Source organism: Notamacropus eugenii, chromosome 6, assembly GCF_028372415.1.
Source record: "Notamacropus eugenii isolate mMacEug1 chromosome 6, mMacEug1.pri_v2, whole genome shotgun sequence".
NCBI classification, from domain to species: domain Eukaryota; kingdom Metazoa; phylum Chordata; class Mammalia; order Diprotodontia; family Macropodidae; genus Notamacropus; species Notamacropus eugenii.
The window spans coordinates 317,075,777-317,092,377 of record NC_092877.1 but is presented as its reverse complement, the minus strand read 5'-3'; the positions used below and the strand labels follow the sequence as shown (position 1 = coordinate 317,092,377).

At 40.6% G+C, this 16,601-nt stretch overlaps 2 protein-coding genes across 10 annotated transcripts in view; one reads left to right on the top strand and one right to left on the bottom strand.

The window, feature by feature from the left end:
- Positions 1-3,846, bottom strand: part of CNOT9 (CCR4-NOT transcription complex subunit 9) — a 30,272-nt gene extending 26,426 nt beyond the window's left edge. The window contains exon 1 of the mRNA XM_072617782.1: positions 3,414-3,846. Within this exon, the coding sequence (XP_072473883.1) occupies positions 3,414-3,437 (24 nt within the window). The 5' untranslated portion in view covers positions 3,438-3,846. The remainder of the gene's footprint in view (positions 1-3,413) is intronic.
- Positions 3,847-3,987: 141 nt separating this feature from the next.
- The window catches only part of USP37 (ubiquitin specific peptidase 37), a 77,997-nt gene continuing 65,383 nt past the window's right edge, over positions 3,988-16,601 (top strand). The window contains exons 1-4 of one of the 9 annotated variants that reach the window (XM_072617772.1): positions 3,988-4,253; positions 9,762-9,858; positions 13,594-13,706; positions 14,200-14,420. In XM_072617772.1, coding sequence (XP_072473873.1) covers positions 14,265-14,420 — 156 coding nt within the window. In that variant the 5' untranslated portion in view covers positions 3,988-4,253; positions 9,762-9,858; positions 13,594-13,706; positions 14,200-14,264. The other 8 variants (XM_072617775.1, XM_072617773.1, XM_072617777.1 and 5 more) reach the window with 8 other exon arrangements.

The window sequence follows — 16,601 nt, the reverse complement described above, 5'->3', positions numbered from 1 at the left end:
ACTCTGGGTCCTTACCATACTAATACAGAATCTCAAAGCACAACCCAAGAAAACATCTCATGCTTTGAATAGAAATTTAAAACCTTTACTGTGTTTTTGCATCCTCACTTTTCTACGTTGTAAAGAAATACATGAATGTGATTTTTAATTATTATATCTTTCACAAACACAGATTTAGATGATTCATTTTTCTGGACATGAAGAAATACAGGTCCATTAAATAGCAAATTTTTTCAAACTTAAGGAAGCCTGAGTGTTCCAAATCACTTTCAGTATTATAAGGGAGAGGAGGGAAGAAGAGAAAGGTTTTGGGGTGTGTGGTGGAAGGGATTTTTTTTCTTTTTTAAAAAATATTATCTTAAGGATTTACAATTCAAATATTGCACCACTTTCTTTTTCCCATAATAGTCTAGCTTTTGCAAGACTGGTGAATATTGTTGGTTACTCATTCTAATTAGATCATTTTGCTCTATAACAGAAAAGTAAATTAATCTAGGATTTCCAATTGCATCACTCAACCTAGATCCAAGTGATGAATGGTTAATGAATATGACAAAAACAATGTACCTTGTATGTTACAATACAGTTTTTGGTTAGGGACAAGGAAATGGGAGAACATTTTTGAGAGAAATTTGGTCTTCTAGACCAAAGAATGACAAGTATTCTTTGGATCTAAGAGTCAAATAAAATTTTCAGCTTTTTATAAGGAAAGAAAAATGAAAAGTAAGGGGAAAAGTCAGTAATCTTAGCAGATTACTGGTTCTAAATCTCAGAATAAGCCCAAGAGTCAGCATATATCTATAAAAGGGACTCAAAAAATCCTCAGCAGAAGACTCAAAGACAGCAATAAGTAGCACATTGGACCCAGTACATGGGCACTTTGTTGGGCAAATAAGTGTAAGTCTAAATAATCTCTCACATACTGAGTAGAATTCAAGAAGCCCCAGGTAGGTCCCATTGCTACCTGTACTAGGAGACACTGGTCCACCTGGCTGCTTCTAATCAAGTTATATTTGCTATTACAAAAACACTACTACAGAGCAACAGAATAATTTTGTAAATGAGAAAAACCTCCTTTGCCCAAAAATGGGTAACAGAAAAAAAAATCTCATTTACCTACAAATGGATCATGAGTGAAAGCATCTCATCAACATTCTAAAATAAAACTTAAGAATAAACATTTCTTGATTCTATAATCACAAAGTAATCAACTATCACCACAAAACTGTATGTATACAGCTGGATGCATAAAGTCGGTGGTTTTGTTTTTCAATAAACACTAGTTTGTGTTTAAAGAAGCAAGGAATCAGGTGAGAATATTCTGGTACTCTTTCCAGTACACTTAGGTAGCAACCAAACTTTGGATTTTATAGAACACAATTCTTCTAGGAAATACCAAGTGTAGAAAAAGTGAGTTAGGTCATTTATCACTGTACTACCTCTGAAAGGTAGTAATAAACATGCATTATTACTCCTATACTAAAAAGTTATTTAGAGGAACAATCAAAGAGGTTAAGCAACTTGCCTAAAGTCTTAAGGGAAAATCAACAAAAGAGCTAAATTTGAACGCGGGATATTTCTATAGCTGTACGGTTTCCCAAAAGGGGGGAGGGGGTTCCCTTGGGAAAATAATGCCAATTACAACCTATATCTCAGGGAAAAAGTACAGCATACTTTAAACAAACTAGTGTTTTCCATTACTGTAATTTTTCTAGGAGAGATGTACAATTCATTAGTATATGGGCCCAGAATTTACCACAACTGTCCACCTAGTGATGAATTTTTTTTTCTTCCTACAGTGATTCATTCAGACTGCCTACTAAGGTTTGGAGGGGTCTTCATTTGCACAGTACCATATCCTTGCTACTGAAATCCCATGTCTAGAAGAATGAAAGTTCTGCCATTAACTTGATGTATGACCTCAGACACACCACTTAACCTTTCTGAGCCTAATCCGTAAATGGTAGCAATCCTCTATTTACTAAGTGACAACTACGTGCAAGGAGGTGCAGCTAGGGCAACAGGGCCTGGAGTGATGAAAGCTCATCTTCCTCAGTTCAAATCTGGCCTCAGACACTTACTAGCTGTATGACTGGACAAGTCACTCAACCCCATTTGCCTCAGTTTCCTTATTTGTAGAATGAGATGGAGAAGGAAATGGCAAACCACTCCAGTATCTTTGCCAGGAAAACCTCAAAAGTTTTTCCATGCAACATGACTAACCTGAAAATGTGTTTAATAAGAACGCATCTGTAGGACTCATATAAGATTGCATGCCACCTTGGGGAAGGAGAGAGGGGGAGAAAATCTAAGACTCATGGAAGTGAATGTACAAAACTGAAAACAAATAAATTTAAAAAAACAAAAAAAGAAAACCCCAAATGGGGTCAAGGAAGGGTCAAGAGGACAGAAACAACTGAACAACAAAATGTGCAAGGAGCAGCGTTAGGCATTACAAAGGGGAACAAAAGCCAACAGTCCCTGTTATCAGGGAGTTTTAGGCTCTCCCAAGAGAGAATTCCAAATGAAAAAAAGATACTATGAGGGAAAGGACCAGGAAAGGGTTCCTGAATGGAGAGGAGGGGGAAAGGACCTGAGCTAAGCCTTGATGGGGGTGTCCAGACGAACAGATGAGAAGAATGTTCTAGGAACGGGAGGAAAGCCGCTGCAAAGGTGCAGAAGCAGTACGTGGAATGCCACACACAGCGAGCGAGTACCTGAAGTCTGGAAATCCAGGCCTTAAAGCCCGAGTCTGCTCACTGGCCTCCCCTACGGAAGAGGGGGGGACCAAGTGGAGAGACTGGCAGAGTCGGACGACAGGGTCCGATCCCTCTATTAGGAACACCCCTTCAGCGCGTAGAAAACGGATGAAAGGAGACTAGCAGTAGGGAGAGCAGCCCTGCACTCAGGTGGTGGCCACGGAAGGGACCCGACAGGTGTGGGGAGGGGAGGGGCGGAGGATGACTGGGAGGATCCGGGACCTGGCTCGATCCGGTAAGAGAGACTCGGGAGGGAGAGTGGGGCGGGCAGTGCCACGAAAGCGAAGGGAGCAGAAGAGATTCGGAAGATTAACGGGTAAAAAAACCAGCGCCATCGCCCCAAGCTCCTCCCTGCCCCGCAACCCAGGGGCCCGACCAGGCTACCAAGGAGTGGGCACTGTGCCTCAGGCGGCCCCTGCTCTCGGGGAGCCCAGCCTAACGGGAGCCGGGCCCGGCTGCACCCAATGGGAGGCCAAGAGGTGGAGACAAATCGGGAGCGGGGTTAGGGGGACGGAGGACGGAAACAAGTTTCCCGGAGGCCCGGCTCCCCGGCGCGGACAGCGCGGCGGGCACGAGGAGAGGCGCCGGCGCGGAGGCCGAGCCTGGGCCTGGGGATCCGGGGAAGCGACGGAGGCCGCCCCTATCGCCACTTACCGCGGCCGTCGCCAGGCTGTGCATCTTGGGAGCGGCCCCTGATCGCTTGCCGCCGTCGAGCGACCCGGTCCCGCGTTCCCGCTTCAGCACCCCGGACGTGAAGCGGCGGCCACCGCCATCCGCCCGTCGCTGGCTCCGCCCCCTTCACCGCCCTCTGACCTTTGACCCCCCACTCCAGGGGCCTCCGCCCCCGCTCCTGCACGGCTCAAGTGCCTAGGGAGGAAGAGCAGTCCGGAGCTAGGTCCTATTCCCCGAAACCCCGCCCACCCCCCATTAACTCGGCCGTGGGAATGCTCCACACGGCCCTTCTCACTCTCCGAGCGCAGGGCTGGTTTCCCAGAGCCGGAGATGGGCCCTGTCCCGCCTAAAGAGGCAGGAGAAGGGCGGGAAAAAAATAGAAGCGAGATACCTTGCCCTCACCCCCGGACCCAATGGGCGAGGAGAGCGCATGCGTACGAAGCACCGGGCGCTGCTGGGTAGAAAATGAGTCACGGGAAGAAGGGGGGCCTGAGATTGAACTGCGCAGGCGTGGCGGGAGGCAGGGCTCGGCGTCGCTCGGCAGGGGCGGTGGCAGGGGGGCAGGGCGAGAAGGGGCGGGACGAAGGTTGTGCGTACGCACGCACGCGCTGCGTCCGTCCGTCCTGGCTCGGCATTGCGCGCCGAGTGAGGGAGTGCGTGCGTGCGTGCGTATGCGTGCGGTCCCGGTTCCCGCCATCAGCCGCCGGCCCTGACGGGGGGCAGAGCGCGCTAGCTCCTCTGCACCCGGCGTCCCCTTTCCCCCCTCCCCCCTTCCGCGTCCTAGCCTGGCTCCTCGGGGGACTCCCGGAGCTGCCGCTGCAGGTAAGGAAGACTCGGCCCGGCTGTTCGGCTCCCTGTGAAGCCGCTCTCTTCTCGACCCCGGCCCGCCCCCCTCCAGTAGCCCGGTCTAGGACGCCCGCGGCGTTCCGGGCCCCGGCTCCCCGCCCACCTGGGCCTTCTCCCCGGCCGCTCTCCCTCGAGAGACCCTCGAGCTGCGGCTCAGGCCTTCTGTCCCTCCGAGCCTCAGCGTCGCCCCGCTCCTCCCGGGCACCCCTGCTGGCCCCCTCCCCCCGAAGTGGGCTCCGGGTCCCCTCCTCGCGTCTCGGGAAAGAAAGCGCCTCCCCCACTCGGGGGAGCTGGGCCGAGAACCGCGGCCCCGCCCCCTTCGGGGACTCGGGCCCGGCACTTTTTTCTGGACTCAACTTCAACTTCCACTTGATGAGGAAGCCTGTGACTGGTGTTTTATTTTTCTCTCGGTCTTTTCCCCTCCCCGCCTCGCCCCCGCCTCCGAGCCCTGCCCACTGACCCTCCCACTCCTTGAGTCTGAAGGAAGATTTCCTTTCCCTTGCCCGTCCCGCCCCCCACTGCCCCATTCATTCATTCCTCCCTCCTGTCCTGCTCTGGACTCCGAGACCGAGTCCTTCGCCGTCCTGGACCTGCAGGGTGGTAAAGGGACGGGCCGTAGCCGGCTCTGCGCGCACCTGGGACGGGCCAAGAGGAGCTGCCACAAGCAGGGCTGGAAGGAGGCGAAGTTGTTTCGGTTCGGGGGGCGAGAAGGGGACGGTGTATGAAGGCTCGCAGCGAATCGGGTGGGTTCGTGTCCCTGACACCTAGGGGCATAGCCAACCGCCCGGGGCTGGGAGCGGTTCTCTACCGGAATGGCTTTGTGTGGTCGCCTCCCTAGTTTCTGAGATGTGAGAATTGCCAAGAGAATGCTTCAGTGTAAAAGGGCTATCCACTATTTTTGTTTGGTAACTTCATACCGTGACTGACGACGAGTAACTGAGTGTGAGAAAAACACCCCTTTGTTGATGTTGAGGCAGATTTCTTATTTTCTTAACAGCAGGAAATAAAAGCCCCAGGAAGGTTCATTGTGTACTATATTAAATGGTGGATATACTGAAACTCTCCCCTTACTTGGTAGCATTTAGTTTGAGGGTGTTGAATGAAAAGACAGCAGTGAAGTATAGGGTAATCAGAAAAAGAATTCCAATGCAGAATGCTCTGTTTTTTAAAAAAATTATTCACTGTATGTTTCTACTTCTAAGTTTGGCGCCTGCTCTTTGGAAGTTTTTGAGAGTGGGTTTTTTTAGAGAGAAGGGGGTGTGTGTGAAAGGAGAGTAAAGTTTACAAGCTGTTCCTATATTTGAATGGCATTCATTTTTGGTGAAAAGTTAGTTTAGCTCTATAGAACTCGCATAAAATGAGGTGTTTTGTTTGTTTTTCAAATTGAATGCCTACATGTTCAGTTCTTTGTAGAGAGAGACTAAGAAGGAACTACTTTAATCTAGGAAGTTACAAGAGAATTACCACACTGGGCTAGACCCATGGTTCCTAAAGCACAGAATTCTGCCCCGGACCTTGGCATGATCTCTTTATAAAGACAAGATAGATGAGAACACATCTGTTAATCAGCAGGCATTTATTAAGTATCAAAAAAAGATAGGCCTTGAGGATCCAAAGACAAAAATGAAACTGTGCCTACCTTCACGAAGCTTACTGTGTAGTCAGGGTAGATAGAGTACATGTAAGTATATACAAAATGATCATCTAAGGAAGGAGGGTAGGCAGTAGGTGGAAGATTAGGAAAGTCATGTAGGAGGTGGTGTTTTAGTTTTGAAAGAATACTAAGGATTTCAAGAGGCTTCTTTCTTTGACTTGGCTTTTAATTTTTATCATTTTTCTTTCTTTGGTATTTGAATTGCTTGCTGTTCTGAGGTAAAATTTATTTCCTCTGAAATCTTTATTTTCATTATCTCCGGAAAAACGTTATAGATGATTCTACTGTGTACTTCCTTCCACCTAGGATTCCCAGACTTGCCCACTTCAGTTGGTAATGCTTTTTACATTTCTGGGTTTGCTTTGCTTTTGGGGAAATGATGTCCAGTCTGATGCAAGAGTAGGTGTTAGTGTTGGAGGGATACCAAATAGGATCTGATTAGGAAAAGACCTACTTTTCCTTAGGACAAATGAATATTATGATTTTTTTCCTGTTATCAGTGGACCTCAAGCAGTAGAAACTATAATAATTTAGACTGAACAGTGTTCTAGGTACAATTAAGTATTTTAGAAGCACCAGTTCACTGGTAATTTGCTATTTAATGGCAAGTACTTTCCCCTTCTTCATAGTGGCCCCTGTGGACTGTGGAAGAAAAGAAGCAAAGTAGTTTCAGTTTTGGATTCCAGAGCTGTCATTCAGCTCACTGCTCCTATAAGATTACTTGCTACACTAGGGAAAATTTTAGTGTTGTGCAAATATCAGGCGTTAGTTAATATTAGAGTTGGAAAGTATCTACGAGGTTATACGTAGTCTGTGTTGTCATCCCCTCCCCCATTAGTGCCTCAGTTTCCCCATAATTCAGTATTTTCAGCTGGTGGCTCAGTGGATAGAGCACTGAGCTTGAAATCAGGAAAACCTGAGTTCAAATCCAGACTCAGATACTGACTGTATAACCTTGAGCAAGTCACTTAAACTCTTTTTGCTTCTATTTCCTCAGCTATAAAGTGGGGATAATAATAGCACTTACCTTTCAATGTTGTTGTGAGGATCAAATGAGATAATAATTGTAAAGTGCCTGGCACATAGTAGTTGTTGTAAAAATGTTTATAGCCTCAGATTCCCTACCTACTTCACAGGGTTCTGAGAAAAGCAGCCTTCAAAAAGCGTGCTCTATAAATGTGAATTGTTATTTTTCTTATCACTTCCCTTTAGCACAATGAATGGAAAACTTGGAAAAGATTATTTATAGGGCCAGGGACTGGATCTCTGTTTTCGTTGGTACTGGAGAAAGGGCATGAGAAAGTGATAAGCATTTATATAGTATTTGCTATGTGTTAAGCAGTTTACAAATATCTCATTTTGTCCTCAAAACAACTCTGAAGTAGGTGCTATTTTTATGCCCATTGTACATTTAAGAGAACCAAGTTGAAGTGGGTAAGTGACTTGTCCAGGGTCACACAGCTAGTATCTGAGGCAGAATTTGAACTCTGGTCTTCCTGAGCCCAGGCCTGGCATTCTATCTAGTGTGCCTCTGGTACTTCTCTGATGAACTATCTGGTGAGAACATTTCTTTTATTAGTGCAGGTGAAGGTCTTCTGTGATTCCTTCCCCTCCCCTCCCCCACCCAACACCAGTGTGTATCAGAGGTGCTGATGAGATTATTTTTGTGTTTGTTTGGGATGGGGGGGGGGGTGTAATGGGAAGACATTGACCTTGGGGTCAGGAGGCTGACATTCCAGTTACATCCCCAGCATTTATTTGTGACTGGGGAAAAATTATTCTCTGAGCTCCTGGTCTCAACATCTGTAAAATGAGCAAAATAAAACTTGCAGTATCTATTTCACAGGATTATTGAGAGAAAGCCTCGAAGGATCTGAAAAAGTAGCTCTTTTCCTAATTAGATCCTAAGCCTCAAAGTGCTATCATATAAATGGCAGCTGCTATTACTGGCCTCTTGAGTTTTTTGGGAACCCAGAAAGGCATGGGTTCAAGTTCTGCTTCAGACATATACAGCGTGTGTTACCTTAGACAAGTTACTTGACTTCTTGTTGCTCTAGACCAGAGATGTCAAACACCACAACTCTCATTGTGGCCAGAACCAGATTAAAATGTAATGGGGAACTATTTAATAACACAAATAAAAATACATTAAAATAGCTATTATGTTTTAAAACTAAATGTGTGGCCTACAGGAATCCTTATGTACAGCTCAGTTCCCTCCCACCCCCCAATTTCTATTTGAGTTTAATGTCACTGCTCTAGAAAACTGTAGGACTGTAAGTTGTAGATAAAGATGCTAACCTGCACTGGTAGAACTCATCCACATGAGTTCCATATACTATACTAAATGAAATCACAGTACTAGTCCTTATCTCTTTCTTAGAAAATGATTTCCTTGTAAGGACAGTGTGTTTTTGAATGACTATTGGACTTTAAGTTGTGAGACTAGTGAAGAAGGGGTTGCATTGAGATTTGAAAAAAAGTAATATCTGGTTTTAGATGCATTTTTATTGGTGGACACAGAGGTAGAAAAAGTTTTGTTAGGTTTTGGGGGGATTGTTTTGTTTTTGCAGACTTGATATATGTTCAAATAATGGACAAGAATGTGTAAGTAGAGTGAACCTAAATTGTGGGGAGCCATTATGTGCCAGGTAGAGAAGTGTGAATTTGACTCTGAAAAAGGAAGTTTTTGAAGGCATCTCTCAGTTTACAAATATTAGCTATCTTCTTTGAGTCTAGCACTTTGAAGGCTACAAAAGAAGTATGAGAAATGTTCCTTTATCATAGGATCATAGCTTTAGAGATCAACTGCCCCATCCTTTTATTTATATGAATGGGGCAACAAAAGACAGAACTTAAGTGACTTGTTGAAGATCACAGGTGGCAGAGCCCTGGGTTTTCTGATGTAAGATCCAGCATCATTTCTTCAGGACTTTATATTTCATGGTAGCTTCTGTAGATACTATAGAGTATCTTGGGCCTCTAAATATTCTTGGGCCTCTAAAACCATCATAAAAATAGGGGTTTTGGAAAATTAATGTTATGGCAATGTGCACAATGTTTTGAAGGCAAAACAAAATGCAGGAAGCAAGGAGACCTGTTAATAAGTTTTTGCAGTGAGGAGATTAAAGATATGATAAAAGTGACAAATAAGGGGAGGATTTAAGTGGTCTTTCAAGGAAGACTCAACTGCTTATAGAAATTGAAGGATAGTGACTCAGAAAGGCACTATCATTGATGAAAGTAGTATAATTAAGAGCAGAAACAAAGACATCACGTTTGAGATGATGATATACTATGCAAGTGGAAAGATATTATGCAGTTGAAGGTGTAATACTAAAGTTTTGGTGAATTCAGGGCTGAAACAAAATTTGCCAGAGCTTGGAATTTGCCTCTCTTTTGTCAGTTTGTATCAATACTGCATTAAAAAGTTTTTAGGGGATGGTGGGTATGTGCATGACACTTGTTCTCATTTTTTTAAACTAAAGGCAACATTATGTAGCAGTGTTTTTAAAAACATCAACAAAGAATGTAGTCTCTTTACTACAGTCTTAATTTCAAAATGTAGCAGGGACAAATAAACCCATAGTCTTATTATCAAAGTACATCTTGACTTAGCAGAGCCCTGATGTACCTCATTTTGCACAATGTTCCTGAAAATTTCTGCCCATCAGTTTTTTGTGAAATTATATTTAAGAACTTGGGGGGAGGTATGCTACTAAAAATGCTAAAAAGATCATCTTTTGTTATGCCAATGATCAGACTTTTTTTTTGTTTGAATTTTTGTGTATTGGATTGTCTTAAAGCACACACACCTGTATTTTCTTTAGCTTGAGTTGATGTCTTCTGGAGGACTGGAATAGCTGCAGAATATGGGTAGTTCCCCAAGAAGAGTTCTTTACCTATGGCACAAGCATCAAAATAAAGGTGAATTGTTATTAATTAGCTGTCATTAAACAATAAAAATCACTGAAATGTAAGTAAAATTTTCATTACTGTGTTTTTATTTGCACATATTTGGAAACTGGCAAAAAGTGACAGGGTTTTCAGTGCTGTATTAGAAACTAGCATATTTTGGACTTTTAGATTTAAACATGCTATTTTATACAATAGAGGGCCCTCTTCAAAGTGATATCTTTTATGCCTAGCCTAAAATATGAACCTTGAAATACAGGAAATAAAGGATTAGGAACATTTTTGCCAGTATATTTGGCTACATTATGTAATATCCAAAAATCAAATCACCATTTTTAAAATGGATGGCATTTAGGGCAAAAAAGACTCTTTGAACATCTGTAAAAAGTAATAAGTAGTTAAAGATATTTACAGGACCTGGGATTTAATTGGTATAGGGAACTCCTTGATGAGAAAACTCACTACCCCTGTAAGTTAACACCTTCTCTACAACTTCTAATCTTAGTGAGTTGCCTAATTTAGAATTTCTAAGATTAATCAACACTAGTGTTGCCATAAGAAAATTAAGCATTATGATAAGAAAGGTAGCATTATGAAATCCAAATAATTTTGTCATATAAGGTCACATTAGGTGTAACTGCTCCCAGTCCATGGTTATATGCTGAAAAAGATCAGGCTCCACCTGAAGGGAATGAGTATGGATATGTAAAAATACATAATTCCTTCAAAGCTCAAATGGGCACTGTCCATAGAGAGGGTCATTGTTATATGAATATCATTTAATCACATTTGCCAATTTCTTGAACTGTACCTCTTTTTCTATCCTTGAGGGAGAGAGATGTTATTCAGTGGAAATAATTTATCAAGTTTTCAAAAGAAGCAAAATGTTAACTAGTAAAAAAAAAAAATAAAGGTATTACCCAGTAGAATGAGCTTTGTCTTTGTAACCCAAAGACTAGCATTCAGATCCTGGTTCTGCCCTTAATTCTTGCACCATTCCACAGGTCATTTCATCACTGTAAGTCTCAGTTGGAAAGCAAGGGGTTCAGACTAGGCAGTCTTAACTGCCCCTGCTCAACTCACTGAATCCTGTGGTGTTATTCAAGGGAGGGCCATAAAGAGTCATGTAGTGCTTCAGAAAGAAGGCAGGGAGCAGAAACATAACATGTCCAGTTACCTGTCATTGTTCATGTACTTTAGTAAACCTGAATCCATATATCTCTGTACTTCATTAAATAACCTTTTTTTAAAAAATATAATTCCTTCTGTTGAGAAAGTTCTGATGTCTACTGATGTCAGTTGGTATCTTAGGAAAAACATTGAGGAACATGGTTCTTTGTTATTCTTATCAATTCAGGAGCCTGAGTCTTAAAAATGCTTAAGGGAAGGTGTAGGAGAATTATAACAAGTGGTATAACTTTTAATTTTGTGTAACCATAAATTATATAGACCATTGTTTCATGATGTTTACTAAGCATCTTTGTTTTAAGAGCTCACCCCATTACTATGGAATAAATCTGTGTTCTTCCTGATATAGTCACTTCATAAATGATCTATATTCTAGTGAGTTTTCATCATTAAGGAATGAAGTCAAATCTTTGCTGTGTGGGAAATTTCAGCATGTACCTTGTACCTTGAGAGAGCCCAGGTTTGTACTTTGAAAGATGAGGTATGCACCTCATGTAGTATGTATACACCTCAATGTAGTGAATAATGGGGCCTTTTTTTAAAAGGAGCTTGGTGAACATAACACTGAATTGGTCATGTAATGAGGATTTTTCATTTCAGTAGGTGCCTTTGTATACTTGGTCAGTATACTACAGGAAGTCAGTTATATGTGAGAATGGTTGGGTGAAAAATGCTTCAAGGACACATTGAAACAATGTAACAGTGTCAGTATTTAGAAAATAACAGTAGCAAACATATTGCTGACATGAAATATGAACAGTTACTAGTTTGAGCAAAAATGTCATCTTGACTAAGACAGCGATGATTGTGATAGACTCTAGTGTTCAGTGGTGGCTTTCTGTGCCCAGAAAATTACATTGCTCTTCTAACACAGAGAATAGTTACAATTTTGTATAAAGCTTTTCAGTTTCTTTGAGTGGTTTCATCATTTTATTTTCTCATAATCCTGTATGGTAGGTAGGGCAGGGAACAGTGATGCCTCATTTCTCTGGTCATTGGCAGGAAGTGTTCCAATGAAACTTCCAGATAAGTGAAGCTTATTCCTTTAAACATGCAAACTTACCTTAAGGACAATTTTTCTGTAATGTTTTACATGCTTCCCTGCTTTCTTAATCAGAATATCCAGTGTACTTTAATCTTTTCTTGATGGTTTGAAGTCATCATGGACTTCAGTTATTCAACTGTGCTCTAACGTATTAATGCGTTCTAGAATTAATGGGATGTGGAGAACTGTCTGGCCCTAAGCAAAACAGCCCTGAACTGCTGTGCTTGAAAACAAGAAAAAAGGTCAAAAGGGCTAGCCTCTGTTGATAGTTCTTTTGTTTTCTTCCTCATCTGTCAGCTCTGACTTTGCTCTCCTCTGGTCTTCTGTCTGATTGTCATCAGTACACTAATGACTCACATGTCAATAACTTTTTAAGGTTTATTCCCTACTGTGTGTTCGATCTTATTGTACATGGGGCCAGGGACCAGGTACTTCTGCCTATTCCATGGAGTAAAAATAAATGGGTTTCTTGGCAGCTGTTTGTTGCATTCTAGAGCATTGGGGTCAAACTCCAGTAGGAATGGGGGCTGATAACTGTACATAAGGGCCACAGATTGACTTAGTTTTTAAATGTAATATTATGTTTTGTTATATTTTTATTAATTTTGTTAAATATTTCCCAGTTATTTTAATCTGGTGCACACACTTGGAAGTGTTGCCCTTGCTCTAGATAGTTGATGTCCACTCCCAGTAAGAAGGCTATTTCTGTATTAGCTCCATTTTGCAAATGAAGAAATTGAGGAAAAGAGACTTTACTTTGTGGCTTGCTTAAAGGTATGCAGGTCATCAGTAGCAGAGGCAGAACTAGTACAGTTTTCCTGAATTACCAGTCCTCTGCCTTTTTTTCTTCCCTGCATTGCTACCCAGGATGATTCACATTAATCAGAAAAAAAGATGAAATATTTAGTGACTTAACATCACATGAACCTTTATTTGGGCTACTTTTGTAAACATGTATCAATTTTTTTGTTTTTGATTGAATTGAAAACTGAAACTATTTTTAAGTACTCTCCTAGTGACATATGAAAATAAAAAACTGAATCACTGTTGCTTTTTTTGTTTAGACATTTTAGATAACGTTTTATATTTTGATTTCTGTTATTAGCTTGACTGTGTTTATTTCTTGACATTTGGAAAAGTTTTATATATCCAATAATTACAGTAAATAGAAGTACACTAATAGGAATCTGAATATTTGTTAAGAGTTTAAATCTCTTTGAATAATAAAAATAGTTGACTAGAAAATGTGCTACTTTATTAGAAATTAGTCCCCTGTTCCCAAACCATTATTACTAGCTAGAGTAGGTCAAGTAATTTGTTTTCTATAGCCATAATAGAGTATGACACATGGAAAAATGTTTAATAAATTCTGTTTTTTTGAGGGAAGGAAACCCATTTAATGATGCTAATGAGTTCATTTCCCCATGTGCTATAATCCTAGATGTTAGACTAACTTTATTATTAGAAATTTTTTCTTATTATTCTCCATATATATATATTTGCTTATACTGCAGACTTTTGGAAGTAATGATCCTTGGCGGACATGCATTGTTATTTTGAGAGGAGTTATAAACAGCTGAATAGACAAATAATGGAATCAGATTGGTGGAAACACTATTTCTTTTTGGTAGGTGTTTGAAAGTCAAGACCTATTGCTATTCATAAAGACGGAATGGAATCAGCTCTTTAATGGTTAGAATAGACTGATCCAAATTGTAATGGAATATCACTTTCAGAATGGCATCTTTGTAAGTTTATTTTTAATGGGCATTTATAGAATGAAAGAAAAATGGAATGTACAGGACAAAATACAGACTTGGACACTTCCTTTCTTTAGATTTGTCATTCTGATAAGGGCACCACCAGTGTATAGAGTACAGGTAAGTGGCTGTAAGAAACAGCTACTGAATAGTAACCAGTTTGTTTTGTTTTGTTTTTTTTAATTGGCTGGGTTAATGGTACTTTTAGGGGGAGACATTGTGTAAATGAGTACATTTGCGATGTAAGAATGGAAAAAATATGTCAACTGAGATGATTATTGAAAAATAGATAATCTGTTAACCAAGTCCTTTATCCATGATAAATTATAATTTTTGCTTTGTTCTATTTTCCTTCCTCAGAATCTTTCAGGTGAAGTTGTGATTTTCTTTTTAATTTGGGTAGAAGCAATTTATTTTTAAAAACTATGACTCCTTTGAAGATACATGGTCCTATCCGAGTACGGAGCATTCAGACGGGGATTACAAAGTGGAAAGAAGGCTCCTTTGAAATTGTGGAAAAAGAAAATAAAGTCAGCCTAGTGGTTCACTATAATGCTGGAGGAATTCCAAGGACATTTCAGGTATTCCCATTTTGAGTTTGAAGTAGATTAATTAGTACCCTTTAGTGAATAGTAGTTCTATGCCAGAGTTAAGTTTCATGTTAACTCCCTTGCTAGACTATTTGTTCTTGTGTCTTATTTCCAGTACACTAATCCTTTTGTATAAATGCACTGTAAATTATTCAAGAGCATTGTTGGGTGTCCAGCAAAAGCAGACAGTAAGTACCATTATTTAAGGGAAAAATGGGACCTGAAGTTGATATCCAAGCTGATTTCTGTGGGGTTTTTTTTTAAAGTTAGGACAGTGTTTTAGTACTTTTTCTTTGTTTTTAAAATGTGATGGATAAAACATTTTAGACGTAGTCATTAAAACACATACACACACATAAAATCCCTTTTTTTTTTTTTTTACAGTTCTGCTAAAAGCAGAATATTTCACCTGTAAGGATTATCATTGTACTTGTAATTTAAAAAAAAAAAGCATACAACATGTTTTAGAAATTCTTTGCATGCATGTTTTTTGTAGTTTTGTGGTGTTAGAAGCCTTTGTATATGAAAAGGGCACTGTGAGCTAATTTTATAATCACATTACATGTAGAACTCTTCATACTTAAGTGATTTAATCTCAGTATATACTACCATGTTCATATCATGCAGAAGTATAGGTTTCATTCCACATGTAAGTTTGTAAGTATGATGTTCTGGCTAGAGGGCCACCCTTGCATGTGTGTTGGGGTGTTGGGGAGGGTAATACAGCTTTACGTTTAAGAACTCAATGCAAAATTCCTTTGATCATATTTAGACAAAAGTGCTGTCTTTCTAAAAATAACCTGTATTTGCTTAAGGGTGCAAAAAGTACCCTGGAACTAACATAAGTCCTTCTCTAACATTGTGCTCATAAAGTGATGGGTGCAGGACTGGGTGGTGGTAACATAAGAAGAGGAATTAACAGCAGCTGATAATTCTATACACATTGCTTTGACCATCTCATAACAAAACAAATTAAGTATAGATTTGTGTCTGTTCTCCATGCAAGCTGGCACTCTGTGAGAAGATTTCATATTTTGACTTTGGTCCCTAGGAACTTGATCTCAACTGGAGCTATAGCCCTCAGTTACTTTCCAGTCCCAGTGAAAGAACAAGTCTAGAAGTGACTTGCTGAGAAGTTATTGAGGCTTCCAACAGTTTTATTCTGTATATCAGGAGGGTTCTATTGTATACGTATATGGTCTTTAATATTGTGGTTTCTGAAAGAACCAGAATTTTAATTTCTTGACTTGTGTATATGCTAAAAGAACTCGTTATTTTTTCCCCTTGAATGTTACTTTTCCAAATCAAGTTGCTTTGTATATAGCAAGTGCATTTTTTTGATTAGAATCATAAATTTGGACTTGCTCCGAAGTTTTAAACAAGCATAAACTTTTGCGTAAATAAGAGTCTCTTAAATGAGTTAACTGATGCTTGCATATATTCTTGCTTATCTAAAAATTGGCAAAAGCCAGTTGGATCACACTTTTTAAAAAAATGAGATTATCTTTTTTTTTCTGTAATAACTCTAGGCATAAAGTTAAGGAAATGTTGAATGAACATTTGTGGGGCTTGAGTTGGGGAGAAATTCAGGCTAGGACCTTGAGGATATGGAAAGAATTTACCTTCTATAGAATTAGCTAAGAAGAAACAAGAGTTACTATTCTTTTTTAAGATCATCTAAAAATGATCAGAGCCACAAGGCTTGGTTCTCTTGGTTTTATTGAGAAAAAAATAAGTTCTAAAAATAATGTGTTGTGCAATGCTTTGGAATCATACTTGTGACCAGAGTTAAGGGGAAAACCCAGCAGAAGCTGAGTTAGTTAACATCCATTGTTAGAGACAACTTAGGGATAGATCTAGGGACTGGGCCTGTAACTTCATAAGGTGGAGGGGACTCTCACATGAAGAAACTCCCTCTACCAACAAAGGTCTCCACATAGTCTTAGAGAACTACCTAGAGTACTGAAAATCTAGTTTGTCTTGCCCAGAGTTGCACAGATAGTACATAGCAGAGGCAGAGCTTGAACCTAGGTCTTCCTGACTTTGAGGCCTGTTTTCTATGCACTGTACCATGCAGTCTTTCCGTGGTCCATCTAGGCAATAAAAATGACATTTTGTATATTTATAAAAATTGCGGGATTTTAGTTAGGGGTGGTGATTGTGAATTTGTGG